The sequence below is a fragment of the Mirounga leonina genome, unplaced genomic scaffold (assembly GCF_011800145.1).
Source record: "Mirounga leonina isolate KUSES-001 unplaced genomic scaffold, KU_Mleo_1.0 Mir_127, whole genome shotgun sequence".
Taxonomy (NCBI): Eukaryota; Metazoa; Chordata; class Mammalia; order Carnivora; family Phocidae; genus Mirounga; species Mirounga leonina.
Window position 1 is genome coordinate 73,541,374 of NW_023270316.1, and position 20,375 is coordinate 73,561,748.

The 20,375-nt window shown below is 44.0% G+C and overlaps 2 protein-coding genes and 2 non-coding genes across 4 annotated transcripts; all 4 read right to left on the minus strand.

The window, feature by feature from the left end:
• Positions 1-361: 361 nt before the first annotated feature.
• RASL11A (RAS like family 11 member A) lies at positions 362-2,941 on the minus strand. Its single transcript, XM_035002974.1, has 4 exons — positions 2,665-2,941; positions 2,199-2,255; positions 2,013-2,092; positions 362-1,083 (listed from the first exon to the last, which is right to left on the minus strand). The coding sequence occupies exons 1-4, from the start codon at positions 2,786-2,788 to the stop codon at positions 616-618; spliced, it is 729 nt and encodes a 242-aa protein (XP_034858865.1). The 5' UTR covers positions 2,789-2,941; the 3' UTR covers positions 362-615.
• An 8,110-nt stretch (positions 2,942-11,051) lies between these two features.
• RPL21 (ribosomal protein L21) lies at positions 11,052-16,248 on the minus strand. The gene is made up of 6 exons (XM_035003649.1): positions 16,167-16,248; positions 13,472-13,550; positions 13,147-13,208; positions 12,477-12,589; positions 11,406-11,556; positions 11,052-11,241 (listed from the first exon to the last, which is right to left on the minus strand). Exons 2-6 carry the CDS (start codon positions 13,536-13,538, stop codon positions 11,152-11,154), a joined length of 483 nt encoding a protein of 160 aa, XP_034859540.1. The 5' UTR covers positions 13,539-13,550; positions 16,167-16,248; the 3' UTR covers positions 11,052-11,151.
• On the minus strand, positions 12,283-12,409 carry LOC118009726. Its single transcript, XR_004679010.1, has one exon. It is a non-coding gene; the product is annotated as a small nucleolar RNA SNORA27 (small nucleolar RNA).
• LOC118009718 lies at positions 12,702-12,772 on the minus strand. The gene has a single exon (XR_004679003.1). It is a non-coding gene; the product is annotated as a small nucleolar RNA SNORD102 (small nucleolar RNA).
• Positions 16,249-20,375: the final 4,127 nt, after the last annotated feature.

The window sequence follows — 20,375 nt, forward strand, 5'->3', positions numbered from 1 at the left end:
ACATAAGGAATTTTTATTTTCTAATACAGGTAGAGAGAGTAGATTTCCATTTGCACCAATAAATAAAACTGCTATTCATGTTTGCGATTTGTTAGCACCAGCGTACTCTGAACCCCTTTCCTTGAAAATCACGTGGTATCAATTTCATGCCTGTGGCAAAGTGCCCTAATTAAAGACATCCTGCAGTTGCTCAAATCTTTTCTCCTCCGCATTCTTTGCTTTCTCCCACAACAGATTCCCTCTACGTCGGCTCCCCTACCGCAAGACACCAATAGGAGTTCAGGCTGAGGGCAAGCATGGAGCCGTTCTGGGCGCTGGTGCAAGTATGATTTCTATAAAAAGACATTTAAAAAACAAGAAGCAATGTTGCCATTTTGCCTTTAATGGAAAAGTGGCTAGCAGTTACAGTAAAAAATATATATATATATTTTATTTAAAAAAAAAAACCTCTCCAACTTCTAGGCAATCACTGAATTTTCAGAAATACACATACACTTGAAAACCAACAGTTTGTATAAAAATAAACTTCGAATGTGTAATTAAAAAGGGAGGTCCCCTGTCTTTTTCAGCTGCACAACGCACAATAAAAAGGAGCCGAGTCTGTGTGAGATGGGTTTACCCCAGTGCAGAGGGGGCTTTGACTTTGGAAGACAGAGCCTGCTTGAAGCGCCTCTTGAGGTCTTGCATGTTGGGCGAGCGCGGCCGGGGAATGATGGAGGCTCTCCTCCTCTCCCCACCGAGGCTGTGCAGCTTGCCCACTTCTTTACAGAGGTGCTGAAACACGTCACAGACGTCCTCGTAGTTTTCACTGGTGGAAATTTCAAGGAATAGGCTGCCCAGCTCGTTGGCCAGCTGAATGCCATCATGCGTTTGCACCTGCCGGGCATGCAGAAGGTCCCCCTTGTTGCCCACGATGATGACAGGGGCCTTGGAGTCAGGGTGGACCTTCCGGATGTGCTGGTAAAGGGGGCGGATGGACTGGTAGCTGTCATAGTCTGTGATGGAGTAGACCAGCAGAAAGCCCTCTGCCCACTGCACGCACTTGGCCAGGGAATCACCTACCTGGGTCAGGCTGTCTTGGACCTGAGAAAGATCAGAACGAGTCTGGATCAAGGAAACCCTCAGTGGGAGAGGACTCAAAATAACATCAGAGTAACCCTTGCAAAAAGCATTCAAAAGAGAAATCATAAATACAGTTTTCAGATGCTACCTAGCTTCTGCAGAAGGAGGCTTTGGACGCGGGAAGAGCAAGCTCCCTGCCTGGGTTATTTTATTGGCTGTCACCAATGCAATTATCCTGAAACCCCCTGCTTGGCAGGTATTCTGTGGTGAGCCCTGGCTGACTGAAGAATGACTTCAATAAGAACTTTCAAAGAAGAATGGCGCAATCTTCAGGGAACTGAGAATAAACAAAACTTTGAAAATAAGCCAAGATAAATATCTTTTCCCAAGCCCATAAAAATATTTTTAGCATATCCTTTTTGAGAATGTTACAGAAACAAAGTCCTTCTTTCTGGTCTTCCACAAGACCTTTCCTCCCTCCAAGGGAGAGCAATTAATAACTTGTTAATCAAGTTAAATTCCCGACTGCTTGCCAAGGAGTTATCTGGTTGCAATTAACCGACTTGAGGGAACAGTTAGAAACCCAGAAGCACTCTCGCTGTCCTTGCTAGGGGAGAAGACCCTCTCCAGAAACCCACCCCTGTTAATGGTTCCATGGCCGAGCTCTGAAAGAAGTGGTGAGCCCCATCCCTGCAAGTAGTGATGCCTCTCCCAGGGCTGCAAACAGAGGTTAACTCTCTCTCCCCTTTGGAGGAGCTGGACTGGAGGAAGCTGCCTCTCGAACCATCCACTCACCCCGTCCCCACCAGGAGCGTTTCTAACAGCCCGCCTGGGGACAGCCCACGCCTTCATCTAAATGCAGAACAGGTGTGTTCACACATCTTGCTCCCGCTGAGGAGCCCCCTGGGTGTGTGCGCGGTGGTGAGCCGTTCGCTTCGGGCCGTCCTTACCTGGATGCCCCCCGGGGTGTCCTGGATCTGCAAGGAGAGCTGGTCTCCCTCTACGTAGACGAGCCGTGAATACAACTTGCCTGAAGGATGAAGGAGACTTTGCTTTTAAATTCCTACACACATATCAGCAAAAAAGAAAATCGGAGCATGCAGCCACAAAAGCAGAGAGCACGAAATTATTCTAACCTGTATTCGGTTCATAATCGCCAATAAATCTCTTGGTCAGGAAGCGCACAATCATTGCTGAAAAGGAAAAACAGCAAAATCAGTGAAAGGACTAGGACAAAACAGTCAAACCGGGACGCTCCCGTGGAAAAGGAGAGGGCGCTGGGCCGCAGAACCCCGGGTACGGCCCAGGTTGGAAGGCTCTGCAAAGCCAAGGGTGCGGCCGTCGCGGTCTCTCGCGGGTTTGACTGCAGGTGTCTACCTGCCGCACCAGCCCCCCTCCCCCCCCCAGCAGGGGCCAAGCCAGGCGGGAGCCCAGGAGTAGCCGCCCCGAGGAAGCCGCTGGGAAAGCGAGCTGGCGGGGGAGAGCCGGGGCTGGCGCGGAAACTTGCAGGTTCTTCTGGCGCTCTATCCTCCTCCCCTCCGCCCAGAGCTCCGGCTCTTCCCCGAGGCCCCGTCGTCCCCGAGCGGGCCCCTGGGCACTCACCGCTCTTGCCCACGCGGCCGGCGCCCAGCACGGCCAGCTTGATGTCCTTGGGCAGGAGGTAGTCGGAGGAGGACTCGGGGATGGGCGCGAGCAGACAGTGCCCAGACATGGTGGGCGGCCGCATGGAGAGCGCGCGGGCCGAGCGGGTCCCGCCTCCGAGAGCGCACGCCTGGCCTCGGGCGCAGCGGAGCGGCTCGCGAGCACAGAGGGCGTGCGGACACAGGTGCGCGGGGACCGCGGCGGCCGGCCGAGCTGTCAGCGCGGGCGGTTTTAAAGGGCTGGGCGCGCGCGGCGGGGGCGCGGCGGCCGCCTCCGGCTCCTCCCCCTCCCGCCCCTTCCCGCGGCGGCCGGGAGGGACCGGGGCGCTGGAGAGCCCGGGGGGAGGGACCGGGCGCCGGGGGCGTGCGCACCGCCTCGCCGCCTGACGCGCTCCGCCCGGGCCCCGCGCCGCTGCCGCCCCCGGCCCCTGCAGGACGGCCACGGTCCCGCGAGCGGTGGGAGGCCTCTCGTGGGGCTGTGCCTGCGCCGCCCTGGGGGCCCCTCCACCCCGCGGAGGCGAGCCCGGGTCACTAGACCAGTGGGCGAACCTGCGATCAGTTCTGAGCTGGGGGAGGAAAGAAACAGGAAAAAGTGCAATCAGTCGGATGTTTCTGCAACAATGGGAGGGGTAAATTCCTGTTGGGTATATTGCCCTTTTTATTTTCAAAAGGTGCTGAGGGGTGACATTACTAAGGACAAAGGAGGAGGGTAAAGCCCGGAATCCCTGAATTAGTAGCCGTTATAAGGGACCTGCAGTCACTGTGACCTTGCTCCACAAATGTGAAGGCCCCTTGGGGGCAGTAATTGTTTGCAGCTCAGCCTCCAAGCCCAGACCCTCGCTGCTGGCCTTGGCTGAATCCACTCCTTAGTGAACAGTCAATACACGTTCCATCCCCTGGGAGCTTTGGCTCCGGACTAATTCTCCATCATTAATACTGTCTTATGCACTTGAGTCATGCATTTGCTTTTATTATTCAAGTACTTACTTTTAAGCGTAAAATGAAGTGTACGTTAAGGATGAGAGAGTGGAAGGGGACACAAAAGAGAAAAATGTCCTGGTCTTGAGTTTGGGGAGACGGACCATAGTAAGGCCTTGGGATTTGATCCTTACAGGTTAGAACTTCATGCTTCTGGCCTCCTGTGTACCAGCCTCATATGTCCAATTGCCTATTGGAGGGCCCCTTCCTTACCCCTTCTCTGTCTCAGTCGTATTAGTTAGCTTTTGCTGCACGACAAACTGCACGAAACTTAATGGCTTAAAACAACAATCTCCCATAGTTGCTCATGTCTGTAGGTCAGTGGAGTGGTTATCCTAATCTAGGCCAGACTCAGCTGACCTAGGCTGGGCCCTGTCATGTATCAGCAGAGAGCTGGCAGAGGGTGACAGGCAGTCAACTGTGATGGGGGAGGGGCAGTGACGGACTCACCTGAGTCCGTCCCCGCCCCCCCCCCCCCCCCAGGATGGCTAGGGCTTGCTTTCATGGTGGTGGTTGAGCAGGTTTCAGAGAGAGTAAGTGGAAGTGGAAAAGGCCTCTTGAGCCCTACTCCAGGGTGGAACCCATAACCTCTGCTGCATTCTGTTGGCCAAAGCAAGTCACAATTCCAGCCCAGATTCAAGGAGAGGGGAAAGGATACACTCCATGCCTAAGTGGAGGGAGCTGAAGTCACATTTGAAAGGGTGGCTCAGTCGGGTTAAGCATCTGGTCCTTGGTTTCTGCTCAGGTCAAGATCTCTAGGTTGGGAGATTGAGCCCCACAGTGGGGAGTCTGCTTCTACTCCCCCTCTGTCTTCCCCCTCCCCCGGCTCATGCACTCTCTTTCTCTCTGAAAAAGATTATTTCAAAGAAATAAAAAAGAAAGGGCTGAGTGAGATGCAGAGAGGGATAGAGGATGAAATCCATTTTTAGCAACCAACTACACTAATGCATGTTCCCTCCATCTACCCAGAATTCCAAACCAGCAACGTGTGAGCCATCCTTGACTCCAACCACTCTCACTTCCAAGTTCCACCATTTCTACTGCCTACACCCCTGGGTGTCTCCCCCTCTCCATCCCCACTGCTCTCCTTACCTCTCAGTTGAATTCTTCAGGACTCCTGCTGTAGACTAGGAATAGATGATGACTTGTTTACTTGCTCTTCCCTTGGAAGCTTTCTTTGATCAGCACTGCCACCCCCACTCCTATCTCCCAGTTCCTCCCTCTTAGGACACCCTTGGCAGCACTGATCTCAACTGTTACTCTCTGTAAAATTTGTTTCATGACTGTCTCCAGGCGGGCAGAGACTCTAGCTTGTGTCTTTAGCATCAGCACATAGTGGTACCTGGGACTTTGAAGGTCCTTTGCTCACTGGCTGACTTTCTGAATGAATAAATGAATGAATGCTGTCTTCACTGTGTGAAATGGAAAAGACAGAAGTCATATGTGTAACCATTATCCCAATAGCTTGGTTTTGAGAGCAACCTACTCTCGAGAGAAAGTGTTCCAGGAAATGTCCTGAGATAACTGCTGTATCTCAGTTGCACTGACTTTTGGCAGCTTACAAGGCAATCCCCTTCTGTTAAACTTCAGTTTAACTGGAAAGATTTAAAGCAGGCCACCTCATTCCTTGACAGGAGAAAGCACCATAAAGACAGTTACTATTTACAGAACCACTCTGAAACCATTGGTTCCAAGGATCCTTCAGCTGTTCAGTGATAGGGGTCCAAGTCATTGTGTCCCAGATGCTCTTTGGCTCTCTTTGAACACAAAATGGCCCGTTTCACCAAACACCAAGTCCTCACCAAAGCAGGAAGGAAGCGTGGGATTCTGTTGTCTTTTTATTATGAAATAAAATAATTCTCAGAACCCAGCAGACTTTCTCTTACCTCTCATCTCCAGAACTGAGAAGCTGAGAGTTTATCCAAGTATCTAGCAAAGAAGACTGGGATTGCCACTACCTTAGAACAACCCTAGCTCCTCCCCAGGAGCTAGTGGACACCTTACTCCCCCATTAAGTCAAGAAATAAAAGAGGGGGTCTCTGTTGAGCAGGAATCAATGGACTCTGCACCTTTCACTTTCCTGGGATTGAAATGCAGAACTGTGAAGGGAAAAGAGCACTTTCTTGGCTGAATCTTGGACTCACCTCTACACCTCATTCCCCATCTTAATTCCCTGTCAGGAATAAGATCATTTTAGTTTAAGGTCACCCAATAAGTAAGATTCCTAAGACTGTTCTCTGTCCACTGATAATTATCTTCCATTTTGCATTCACATTGCACCTTAGCTCAGAGAGCTCAAAATGTTATTCCATTCTCCTTGGAAACTCTTTGCATCTGCAAATAGACAAGATAATCCATGACCTTTTAATACAGACAATATGTTACCGAACTGTTACTGACGAACTGTTACTGAACATTATAAATAGCATTGCCTAAATTGTTGCTGCTTGTGTTCTATCTCATTTTGGATTTCTTTGCGTCCAGAGTTATGTAAAATTGTACTGCAACCAATATAACACAGGCATACTGAAGTGGTTTTAAAATGACAATGGAAATGCGTAGGCACAGATATGGGTACACAGATCCTGTGGGTGTTTGAAATAACTATGAAGGGCAGAATTTGGTAATTCGCAAATATCAGCCTTGGGAATTTATTAACCCTTTACCAGCCATATCAGCTTGATTTCTAGCCGAGATAAAGCTGCCAAGGGTCGTCCTCTAGTTCAAGAATCTCTCTCCCTCCACCATCCATCACCTCCTAATATCAGCTCTTCCTGTGTATCCTAAATTCTTGAACAATGAGCTCACTGGAGACTCGCAGACTACCTTTAGGTAATTTCACTGGAATAAAAACTGTGCTTTGCTACCAGCTCCCTGCTTTATTTCAACAGTCAAAATTATTGAAAATCTACTCGCTGCAAGACTCCATTAAGTGCTGGTACAGAATACAAAGAACAGTTAACTTTCTATTACCAATCATCTACTGAGGGGATGACAAAGTATAAGACACTCCTGCCTGCCTTCACAGACATCCCCATAGTGAAATTATCCTTCATAAATTTGAGTTTACCAAAAAATTCTATTTCTTCTTTAATCTTAACTAAACCTGTAAAATGGGTTAAATATCTCCTAAATTGAGGTTCAGACAAGTTTATAACTTACCCGGTCATTGAGCCATTCAGTAGGAGACACCCCCAGCCCCTCTGATTTCTAATCTTGGCATTTTCCATCAAGGTAGAGAGCAGGATGAAAACACTTGTTCATGTAAAAGGAATGACAAAGCAGGTCAGGGTGCCAACTCCAATAGAGATGCAATGGGGAGAATTAAATCTGAATGGGGGAGGGGGTGGTGGTAATCAGTGAAAGCTACAGGAAGAAATTGCCCGGTCTCTGAGCATGAGTAATATTTGGTAGGCAGAAACACAGAGGGTGGGAGATGGCATGTCAAGTTGAAGGAATGGCATGAGCAAAATCATGAAAGTATAAGTATAATGCAAGTCTGGGGAGCTACGAGTAGTCTCAAACATTAGAAGGATGTGGTCGATAGCCCAAAAAGTTGGGGACCAGACTGTGGATGGCAATGTATGCCATGCTCAGGAATTTATCTGGAGGCTATGGAAAGCCACTGAACTCTTCTTAAGGAGGGTAACCCTGACTATATGTAACAGGGTCAGTGCTAGGAGCATATATATATGAAGAACAAAATATCATCTCTGCTCTCAAGAATCTTAGAACTATTTACTTACTCATCTCCCATAAGCAATTATTCTGAACCTTCTTGCTCAGGTGCAAGAAGTTATCACATCCTCACTTGAGCTAAGCCATCACCTCATTTTGGAGAATAGAGTACCTTACTGCATTTCTTTTCCAAATCAAATGATTTCCATAAATTCCAATCTTGCAAGGAAGTATCAGAGCATTTTCTCTATGCTTTTTCCATTTGGGGCTTTATGAGCTAGCCTGTCAATTAATCCTCACCATACACGTTTGCAGTTGGAAAACAATCACAATACAGAAACCCTGGGCCGCTATTCACTCCTCTATACAAACTTTCCGCCTCAGCAATACGAGCTGCAGAGGCTGCCTCACCACTATTATAACCAAGTAACTTGTCTAACAGATTCTGGGAAAGCTCTTGTATGAACAATACCAATTGTTTTTAAGTGGGGATGGGATAAACACTTGTATTCCAAATCTGTTTTCTCTTGTGCTCAAGAAGTAAACCTACTTTTTTATCTTAGCAACTGTTAACGCTCCATTTTAGCAAAAATTGTTTTCCATTTTCCCACCATAGTACAGAGAAAATGTTGACACTAGAGATATGAAATACACAGTGAGAATACACTAGAGATATGAAACTATGGGGTTTTTCCTGCCCCAACATTGAGAGTGTGATTTATTTTATTCAACTCTTGGGATTAGGCTCAATTGAACAAAACAGAAGTCCTCAGAAGGTACCTGGCTAGATCAGAAAAGACAGAATCAAAAGTTAAAGGAGCCATGCACCTTCATTTATGGTAATGGCTCTAATTTAATAGGGCAAAAAGTTTTAAAGTTAGAACATTTTTCTTCATCCTCACAAAGTGTAGGAAGGGGAAATTTTAAGAGATTCATTTATAATTTCACCATCTACAACAATTAACTCATTTAAAAGGACCTGCATTTCAAGGCGGGCACATATTTATCAGCACATACACATTACTCAAAGCTAGGGGAGTTCGATGCAATTTATTTCTCCAATAAAACCTCTTCAAACTAATCTGTGAATTTGCAGGACATCCAGATGGAACTGCCCAAGAGGGAGTTGGAAATAAAGGTTCAGAAAACGAGTTCTGAACTTTGAGTCTCAAGTATATTAGAGATGACTAAAGACAGATCAGTGGTTCTCAAACTTGAGCAAGCATCTCAGTCACCCAGAGAGGTTGTAGAGTGCTGGGTTCACACCCAGAATTTGATTTAGTGGGCCCACATTTTTAGCAAGTTCCCCAAAAATGTTGTCAGGTGGGGAACCATACTTGAGAACCACTGGAGCCCACAGTGGAGCCTGACCTCACCGCTGAGGCCTAAGCCAAAACCAAGTTGGATTGAGCCCCCCAGGAACCCCCCAAACCAAAAATGTTTTATGTACATTCATGTTACCACTATTGCCATTATAGCGATTAGAAAACTGCCACTGTACATCAGATGTTAGAGTTCACATTTTCTGATGATCTGCCCTAAAAACTCCCCTAAACCAGTTCTATTTGCAGCCCTTCCTTTTCTCAATATTCACCTTCACCAGCCCCCCTAAACTGAGAACTGATCCTCTGCGATGTCTTTTGTCACAATTATGTCATCTGGTGGTCATGGGAATATAGAGTCATAGGCCCTATGTGCATAAAGGCCCTTTGGGAATCATTTGGTCTAATCTAGGGGCAACAGAAAGTAAGGTTAATACAAACTGCCAGAAAATGAACAAAGTCTGAGGTTCCCCAATCTTTCCACATCATACGGGAAACTTAATAATCCCAATTACTCATGAACAAAATTGTTATGAGCCCTCTAAAATCCAAAACATTCTAGTTTGGTGAAGTCCACAGGAAAACAAGATTAAACACACAGAAACTAGAAAATGTCTGCTCAGGGTGCCTGGGTGGCTCAGTTGGTTAAGTGGCTGTTGTTAGTTCAGGTCATAATCCCAGCATTGGGCTCTGCAGGGAGCCTGCTTCTCCCTCTCCTCCCAGCTTGTGCTCTATGAATAAAGTCTTTAAAAAAAAAAAAAAAAGTTGGGGGGGGGGAGTGCTTTCCTCAATTCAAAGAACATTTATGAAATGTTTATTATGTGCTAGGATCTAGGATGGCAAAGTTTACTAACAGTCTTTCACCTCAGGTCTACTGGAGATTTTTTTTTTTTTTTAAAGATTTTACTTATTTGAGAGAGAGAATGAGAGCGAGCGAGCACATGAGAGGGGGGTCGGTCAGAGGGAGAAGCAGACCCCCTGCTGAGCAGGGAGCCCGATGCAGGACTCCAGGATCATGACCTGAGCCGAAGGCAGTCGCTTAACCAACTGAGCCACCCAGGCGCCCTAATTTTTTTTTAAAAGATTTTATTTATTTGACAGAGACAGACACAGCGAGAGGGAACACAAGCAGGGGGAGTGGGAGAGGGAGAAGCAGGCTTCCTGCAGAGCAGGGAGCCTGATGCGGGGCTCGATCCCAGGACCCCAAGATCATGACCTGAGCCGAAGGCAGACACCCAACGACTGAGCTACCCAGGTGCCCCAGGAAGATTAAATTTTTAAAAATTATAAACACTGTAAGAAAGCAAATCACCTGTAGTGAGAACAGGTGTAAGGGACTTTATCATCCCAAACCAGAAATAATTTCTCTTCTCTGATTCCAAGCACTTTCATTTCTCTCCTTGAAATACTTTTATCAGGGAAGGTTCACCTATGACACTCAAGGTGAAAAAAGGACAATCAGGAATTCACCAACTTAAAGTGTAGGTATTTCAGGCAAAGAGAAGTACAAAGGAACTGGGGCAAGAAAGAGCAATTCCAAGAAATACATTTTTCCTAAGAGCTAGAGCACCATACAAGAAAACCGTAAAAGGTGGGGCACCTGAGTGGCTCAGTTGGTTAAGCGGCTGCCTTTGGCTCAGGTCATGATCCCAGGATCCTGGGATCGAGTCCCACGTCAGGCACCCCACTCAGCGAGGAACCTGCTTCTCCCTGTCTCCTGGCTTGTGCTCTCACTCTCTCTCTCTCTGTCAAATAAATAAATAAATAAAATATTTATTTTTTATTTTTAAAGATTTTATTTATTTGAGAGAGAGCACATGAGGGGGGGAGGGTCAGAGGGAGAAGCAGACTCCCTGCTGAGCAGGGAGCCCGATGCGGGACTCGATCCCGGGACTCCAGGATCATGACCCGAGCCGAAGGCAGTTGCTCAACCAACTGAGCCACCCAGGCGCCCTAAATAAAATATTCAAAAAAAAAACCAAACAAACCGTAAAAGGAAATGACAGGGAAAACAATTTTTTGGTAGGAACCAGACAGAGTGCTTTAAACCATCTGTTTTTAAATAGTAGCCTCAAAGGCAAGTTCTTTATCCTTAAAACACAGCTATTTAAGACAGGATACAATTACAAGAACTCAACTTTCACTGAGCTTAAATGCAATGTGACAAGTAACCTTTCACATATTTTTTTAAAATTCTTTTTTCTTAGGGATTTGGAGGGACTATTTTCCAACTATAAATATTTTTATAGTATCTGGCAGTTTCCTAACCAACTGAGTATACTGTTCTACAATAAACTACCTCAGATCTTCCAGCAAGAAAAAAGCCACTAAGTTTGAATAAAGACATCACCCAATGAATTAGGACACAAAGTTTGCTTTAAATATTTTTTGGGGGGAAAGGACACCACACTTCTACTCAATTGAGAGAAATGTTTCTACAGTCTTGAGGTCTTTTATTTTCTTTACATTTATCATGCCATGAATTCATAGGGAATGGGTTCCAGCAGTTCGGGCTCCTTTCCATTAGTTCTCACAAAGTGTGCTTCTCTGGGTGGGGCAGGCTATTAAAAAAAAAAGCAAGAACAGTAATCAATTTCAAAGTGTTCTCAAGAACAAAGAAATAACATACTCAAATTCATTAACTTTCATATAAAAGAAAATTACCACTGAGCAAGTTTTAAAATTCCCAAGATCAATACCAAGAAATCATCTGTCAAGCACTCACCTGGCGCTTCAGTTGAACCCAAGTACCTTTCTCTTTGGCTTCCTTCTTTTTCTGGTCATTTTCCTTCACACGCTTCAGGAAGCTGTCTCGGCTCTTTGAATGTTTAATATGCTCAATGCGTACATTAATTCTCTTGGCAAGAATCTTGCCCCTGGGGAGAATCAACATTACTATAAATGCTTCAGCAAAAATGTTAACAAAGTCCAATTTTATTTGGCAGTTTCATTTATTAAACAAACCACAAACCTTTTACCAACAGATAGCATTACTCAGCAAGGCCATGGCTAATTTATAATCATTAATTGTACTGTAAGAGGCCTTGAAGCAAACATCTCCACTTTTTTTTTTTTTAAGATTTATTCACTGGGGTGCTTAGGTGGCTCAGTCAGTTGAGCCTTCCACTCTTCGGTTTTGGCTCAGGTCACAATCCTAGGGCCATGGGATTGAGCCCTGTGTTGGGATCTGCACTCAGCAGGGTGTCTGTTGGAGATTCTCTCTCTCTCTCCTCTCCCTTTGCCCCTCCCCACTGCTCATGTTCTCTCTCTAAAAATAAATAAAAGATTTATTTATTTTGGGGGGGGGTGGAAGGAGAGGGAGTCTTAAGCAGACTCCATGCTGAGCATGGAGCCTGACGTGGGGCTCGAGAGCCCACAACCCAAGCCAAAATCAAGAGATGCTTCACCAACTGCACTACCCATATGCCCCCAAACATCTCCACTTCTAAGCTTTCTTTTGATGAGGTGACAGACCTTGAAATACTATATAACCAAAACCAAATCACTAACTCAATTTACTACTTACTATTCTTTTTTATACTCTGAAAACTAGAACTGCTTAACACCAAACCCTAATAAAACTTTCCATTAAGTCTAGTTCAATTTGTTTCCTCTGACAGGATACAAGGCAAACACCCAGTTTGCTTGAGTTTTAAAAGGATATTTCCTTTGCCCCACTTGAATGACCAATAAAGACATAAGTCCAATTGGCAAAGTGAAAAGGGGGTATGGGGTATGAAGGAATACTGATCGGCTAGAAAGAACCCTGACTAAAAAGAACCCCGACGTTACTTACTTAACTTGTTTGTTTACAACAATGCCAACAGCATGCTGAGTAACATTGTAGACTCTTCCAGTTTTGCCATGGTAACATTTGTGGGGCATTCCTTTTTGAACAGTGCCCATTCCCTGTTAAGAAAGGAGATGAAAGTTATGCCAGCATTTCCCCTTCCTTTTACATCCTGACTCTTATTAAAGTAACTATGATACTCTAAAATTTTCTTTTAAATAGCAACTCAAGAGCTTTCAGAGCCGGTGAAATGTGTTTTTCACATTGCTTTAAGCAATCAAAAAGACAATCATCATTAAGCTCCAGAGTACCAGGATACATTTAAATATTGGTCACAAAACAAAACCGTCACTTGTTTTTACAAAAGTAACAATCTCTAACACCATCAACAATTAAATTTTGCACTAAGGTATTATTCCTTTCTACCTCCACAAATTCACAACCTGTTAACAAGTAACGAGAAAATTCTTAGACTCAGGAATAGCACTTTAAAAACTCTGGTTTCTGAGTTAAATAGCCATTCTACACTTACCAGCTCTTATTCAGACCAAAGATTTTTCCCTATTCAGGAGAATAAAAAGCCAACAGATTCAACATACACTAGTATCTGAATTCCAAATTAAACTTTTCTACCTTCTAATATTCTGTAGGTTATTTACCCAATTGTAGAATTTACCTTGATGTCCACAATATCACCTTTTTTATAGATTCGCATGTATGTGGCCAAAGGAACAACTCCTGCACCCAAAAAAATGAGTATAGTCAGTATCAAGATTAAAAAGTCTAGAGTATAAAAGAAACATGCAAGCTTATTAGCTTTCAACATACTCTATTTTTGACAGTTTTATTTTTAAATCTTATTTATAAAAGACTACTATATGAAATTTATGCTTTTATTACAAAAACAAGTTAGGAAGATGTTGGTTAATTAATGCCATTTAGTAAGAATGCATTGTATGAAGGTATGCTATGTTTGCTCTCTAGAGGGTAAATCTACTTACCATGTTTTCTGAAAGGTCTAGAGAACATATAGCGAGTACCTCTCCTCTTTCCCTTTGTGTTGGTCATTTTGGCAAATTACTGAAAACAGAAAGTATAAAACAGTTAAATGCAAATGCAAAATTGACATTTGTCTTTTTAAACAAAAACCAATCAAACAACCCTGTAAATGTCAAACGCTTGCACTACAGGAGCTACAGAATTAAGAAATGTAAGAAGCTGATTCACCAATTGATATTTCTCATAAACGGTAAAAACCCATCATTTTGGCATATAAGATTTTTGCCGAAACTGCCTAAGTGTTGTTAACATTAAAGCTACTAAGTAGCAGGATTTTATTTTAAACCCACACCAGTACTTTCCCTGTTAGAACATAGAAACACAACAAAACTTCTAAAACCACGCTTGTCTGTAGTAGAACCCAGCCCAGAATGCCAAAGGCACTGGGATTAACTAACTTGGTGGTAATTTGTTGTTGGAGAACAAGACAACTCAGCCCTGCATTTTTACATGGTGATTAAACCCCTTCTCTTATTGGTGTTATTTTTTGTGACAGTGTATCTTACACAGCATCTGCCACGAATTTCCAAATCACTTCATACTTCTGATTACTCCATCATTTACTAATAAACGTATGTAGAGTTGAAGGGTTTTGAAAAACACAGGCTTTATAACTACTGACCTAATCTCAGGTTCTGCCACTTGCTTCCTGAGAAATTTATATTTAAATTCTGATCATCATCTGCGAAATGGGGTTAATACTCTTACAATTAACTGAGGTAATGTCTACAAAGCATTCAGCAAGTTCTAGCCTATGGCTTAGTAAGTGGTAATCAATTTATCATTATCTAAGAATTCACAGATAGGCATTTCAAATGAAGTATTTCACTGTTTCCCAAAAGGTTAAAACAATAGTTTTTATTGCTTTCGGTCATTCGAGGGCAGAACTATTATTGCTAAGAATTACTCCTACCACAAGGCAGATATGTTAAGTCAGGCTTAACCTGATGGGACTGTAACATAAATCAGTCTCTTATTAACATTCCTTTTTTTCTTATTTTACGGTTTATTTGAGAGAGAATGAAAGAGCACACAAGCAGGGGGAGGAGCAGACGCCCCACGGAGCAGGGAGCCCCACGCGGGGCTCGATCCCAGAACCCTGGGATCATGACCTGAGCCACCCCGGTGCCCTCTTATTAACACTTCTTAAAGAAAAGTGACTCCAGAGTACCTTATTCATTAACCTGGGAGGTATGGAGACACAATGTTTCACCTAACCCACCAAAACCACATCATTGTTAAAACAAATGCATCCGTTACTTTTTAAAAAGGCAACTAAGCATCTATTAAGTGCCAGATATTCTGCTTTAATTCTCAAATTCTCTACATTTGTGTCAACTCATACCCAAGTCTCAAGTTCATAAACAACAGTCTGCAGGTCCAAATCACTTTATGGAGTCACTAAGTGGCAGATTCAGTAATGGAAAGTAATTTGACTCCAGCGTCCGTTGTCTTTCCACCAGATCCATTCTCCCCAGGAAGAAATCTATCTTACATCACGAACCAACACACGCTTTACAAAAAATAGGGCGCCTGGGTGGCTCAGTTGGTTAAGCGACTGCCTTCGGCTCAGGTCATGATCCCGGAGTCTCGGGATCGAGTGCCGCATCGGGCTCCCTGCTCAGCAGGGAGTCTGCTTCTCCCTCTGACCCTCCCCCCTCTCATGCTCTCTCTCTATCTCATTCTCTCTCTCAAATAAACAAAATATTTAAAAATAATAATAATAATAGTAAGTAGGAAACAGTGATGCTTTAGATTATTTAACAGTACCAAACAGGACCCACTATAAAACGCAACCTACAGTTTGCTCAACTCTGGTAGCTAACATTTACAAACTAGATGAAAAGACGAAAGAAAAAAAAGATGAAAAAAAGAAAAGTAAGATTAAGTGGTAATTCAATGACTTTCCCCCTAAGATTCCAAATGAGACACCTAACTATTCACATGCTGCCCCAGCGTTAACAAAACAATACTTGTGGCAACCGGAAAGCACTTTCCATTTGTCCAAACGCGATTTGGGGCCCCAATTTAAAACAACCGGATTGATTTCACGCACTAAAGCCGAGCGGTCTACCGGTCCTATCACGCAAGGATCCACTGTTCTCGGACCGCAAACCCAGGTTTTCACACACAACTAGGCCTCACCGGAAGTTAAAGCACATGCCTTTAAACCCGTAAACCCAGTCCTACTACCCCTAAGCTCCTATCCCACAGCATCACAGGTTTAGGCTTTACATTAGTGGCAAAACGCCACACTGAAGAGTTCGAAAGGCACTGGGCCACGCGGCCGCACAAAACCTGTCCGAAGGCCCAGAATACCGAGGCTGAAGCCGTGGCGACACAGGAAAAACAAATTCTTTCCCAGACTGACCCGAACTGCCTCACCCCAGGGACTCGGCTTCGCTTTTCTCGAGTCTCTCCCCACGCAGGGCCGCGGCCTTGCCGTCTGGTTCTCAGCCCCCGGCCCGGCGCACGCCGCTCCTGGTCTGGGACGACCATAACTCCACCACCCAGGTCAGTGGGCCCAGGACAAGCTAGACGGTCTCTCAGGGACCTCAGTGCACTGCCGCTGTGGTCACAAGTTCAGAAGTCGTGTCCGTGAAACATGCGGCTCCAGGAGCCACATGCCAGCCCTACCTGAAAGATGGCGGTTCCGGCCGAAAGGAAGGAGGCGGAGCCGCAGCGCGCGCCTTACAAGGGCCTACGGGCTGCCCACAGCACTGCCTGAAAGAAATGCCAGCCGAAAGCAACTCTTCTGGGGAAGGGGATCTTCTCAGAGAACAAGGGGAGCCTGGCAGAATATTTTTCTTTCTTGTGAAAAAGAGGCAATAGACCAACACAAGCTGACACTTGGATCTTTCCGGACAGCCCGGAAAGGGGCCTTCAGGGGCGTCAATCACGGCGCCGGTGTCCCAAGCGTGGGGCGTTGCCTTTGCGTCGAGCTTACGCCGGAAGCGCGCGTGTGTCGGCGTCTCCGGGCGCCGCGGAGCGGTTGGTGTAACGGCGTCTAAGCCTTTTGTGGGGCTCGTAACAGCTCTATGTTTGCAGAAATGATTACGTGGGCGCAGAAGACAAATTGTAATGAGGCAAACGTATTATCCAGTTTGTATGTCTTTCAAGAGGTTTTTTTGCTCTATGAGTCAAGATATGCCACACTCTTGTTGGCGTGTGCGTGTTAAACATGCATTTTGAAAGCAATTTGACAAAATAAAGTAAAACTGCAAAGTTTCAAATACTGTACCCTAGTATTTTGCTCCTAAGTATATATCTTGTAGGAACGTTGACATGTAAATCAGGACATAAAAGCAAAAAATTAGCGACATCCACCGAAGAGAGTACATTCATTAATGGGATGCTCATATGATGGAATATGCCAGTAAATCAATACTAGACCCAGAAATATGAGACAAAAAGAGGAGGTTGTGGAACGCATAGTATGACGATCTACATAGAATCTGAAAACATGTAAAACAGTACCGTATGTTGCTTAGCTACATATGCATACGTAATGGAAGAAGTCAAGAAATAAAAGGGAAAAAAATCGAATTTAGAAATCTATTTCATGTCCAGTAGGGAAGGAACCATGAAGTAGTATAAGAAGTTTTTACTATCTTGACTATTACTGAAAATATAGGTAGCCATTGTTTCATTTGTTACACTTTTTGATATGTATTATTATTATTATTTTTTAAAGATTTTATTTATTTATTTGACAGAGACACTGAAAGAGGGAACACAAGCAGGGAGAATGGGAGAGGGAGAAGCAGGTTCCCCGCTGAGCAGGGAGCCCGATGCGGGGCTCGACCCCAGGACCCTGGGATCAAGACCTGAGCCGAAGGCAGATGCTTAACCGACTGAGCCACCCAGGCGCCCCTGATATGTATTATTTTAATAGCATGTTTTTTAGAGTAGTGTTAGATTTATTTAAAAAATTTTTTGAGAAAATAGTACAAAGAATTTCTGTATACCTGGTACCCAGTTTCCCCTATTAACATTTTACATTGGTATGATGTATTTGTTACAATTAGTGGACCAATTTTGTACATTATTGATAACTAAAATCCATTGTTTATTCAGACTTCCTTAATTTTACCTAATATTCTTTTTCTGTTAGCATTCCATCCCGGATACCACATTATATGTAATTATCATGTCTCCTTATGCTGTGGCACTTTCTCAGACTGTCCTTGTTTTTGATGAACTTGACAGTTTGAGGAGTACTGGTCAGCTATTTCGTAGAATGTCCCAATACTGGAATTTGTCTGATGCTTTTCTCATTGTATTATTTTTATGATGTATTTTCTAAAAGTCAGCTAAACAACAAAAATCTTAACCTGTTTGAATTTTTTTTTAAAGATTTTATTTATTTATTTGAGAGAGAGAGAATGAGAGACAGAGAGCATGAGAGGGAAGAGGGCAGAGGGAGAAGCAGATCCCCTGCTGAGCAGGGAGCCTGATGTGGGACTCGATCCCGGGACTCCAGGATCATGACCTGAGCCGAAGGCAGTCGCTTAACCAACTGAGCCACCCAGGCACCCAACCTGCTTGAATTTAAATAACGTTATCCCATTGATTTTTTGCGTTTATTTGACTTACTCTCCGATGCATCTGGAATTTGTAATTTCTAAAAGCTGCATAGGCTCCAAAGTTTTGATTTTTATACATTCTGTGACTGTAATCTTTAGCCTTGAGCTCACTTGCTCAAGAACTTGAGGAATCAGGAGCCAGTCTTCATCGATTCCTTTAATACATTGACTCCTTTTTTTTTTTTTTAAGATTTTATTTATTTATTTGACAGAGAGAGACACAGCGAGAGAGGGAACACAAGCAGGGGGAGTGGGAGAGGGAGAAGCAGGCTTTCCGCTGAGCAGAGAGCCCAATGTGGGGCTTCATCCCAGGACCCTGGGATCATGACCTGAGCCGAAGGCAGATGCTTAATGACTGAGCCACCCAGGTGCCCCTAATACATTGACTCCTCCACCTTAACTGTAACCACTAATTCCCTTTAGCTTCTATATTCTTTTTTATCCAACTTAATTTTTAGTAGTTCATCATTACAGTCACTCCATCTCAACTAACTCAAGTCAGTCTTCCATATCACTCTCCTAACAAATGTACAACCTTGGATAAATGCAACCTCTGTTTTCTTCAACATGTAGAGAATTTTTAAAATTATGATATGTCATGTAAAAAATCAAGATTTCTGGCTCCTCTTTGAAAAATCAGAGGATGTGGCAACGTAGGATTGACAGTTTGGGTGGTAGCAATCTAGTGGCCACCCCATTTAGACTGGATATATATTCTTGAGTTTCATGTCCACTGAGCCTGCTTCAGTTGTTTACTTGTCTTGCCCCTGCCAGCATTTGAGCTTTTAGCCCCTGCCATACATTCAAGATCAACAATTCTCAAGTGGTGCCTAAGAGCCCCATGCAGTTCCAGAGTTAGTTTACACACCTAATCTCTGTAAAGGTTATCTCACATTTTTTCTTCGATAACCAAATCTTCTATCCCTTTTCTTCACCTTTCTTTAGCTGATAAATTGCTTTGTTTTTATCAGTGTACAAACATGTTTTGGTCTTTCCACCCAAAACCCACAACCCTCTCCTTCCACCTTCCTGGCCCTGCTTGACTGCATCTTTTCCTCCTATACTGCTCCATACTTTCTTCCATCAAGCTTTTTAAAAAAAGAATCATTTGAAATTACTGTTTTTGTACATCAAAAACTGTCCGATGTCAGCAAGGTCATATGGTTTAACCTAATACATGAACGTTACTATCTCTTATCTCCCATTCTGTTTTCAGTTTAATCTGACTTCTGCCCTACTCATGCCACTAAAGCTGCTTCCATGTTACCAAATCCAAAAGATATTCTCTGTTCATGTCTTTCTTCACCTCTCAGAAGCTTTGGCCATTCCCTTCTTGAAACAGTATCCTTTCTGACCACTCCACAGCCTATTTTGCTGGTTTTCTTTATTTTTCCTGTCCTCTAAAATAATAGAGTACCTCAGGACTTGGAATTAGTTCCCCTGCTCTTCTCTTTCTCCATTCTCTTCTTGGGGAATTCTATGTATACCTATAACTTCAAATTTCATCTCTATCCTGCTTACTGCCAGATTTATTTTTTAAATTCGGGACTCTTCTCAAAACTATTCAGGGTAACATCTATTCTTGGATACCTTCGGTATCTCAAAGTTAATGTGTCCACAATAAAACTTATTATTTCCACCCCCAAACCGGTTTTCAGTCCAATATTTCCCATGTCAGTAAATAACATAAATCAGAAGCCTTGGTTTCATTTTTAAGTTTTCCTTTCCCCCCACCATATCCAGTCCATCAGCAAATTTTGTCCCAGATGGCCTGCCTCTTCCCATCTCTACCACCGCTACTAAAATCTCTCGCCCGAACTAGCAAAGGACCCGTTAAGGTCACTTTTTTCTCTCTTGCTTCTGCTCTGTCCATTTTCTTTTCTTTTTTAAAGATTTTTTATTTATTTAATTGACAGAGAGAGAGAGAGACAGTGAGACGCAGCAAGAGAGGGAACACAAGCAGAGGGAGTGGGAGAAGGAGAAGCAGGCTTCCCACGGAGCAGGGAGCCCGATGCGGGGCTCGATCCCAGGACCCTGGGATCATGACCTGAGCCGAAGGCAGACGCTTAACGACTGACCCACGTAGGTGCCCCTCAATTCCTTTTTTAATACTGAATAGTATTCCACTATGCGAATATGCTGCAAATTATTTATACATTCTTCTCTTGATAGAAATTGGGTTGTTTGAAATTTTTTGATACTGTGAATAAAACTGTCATAAACGTTTTGTGAATATGTTTTAATTTCTTTTGGGAAAATA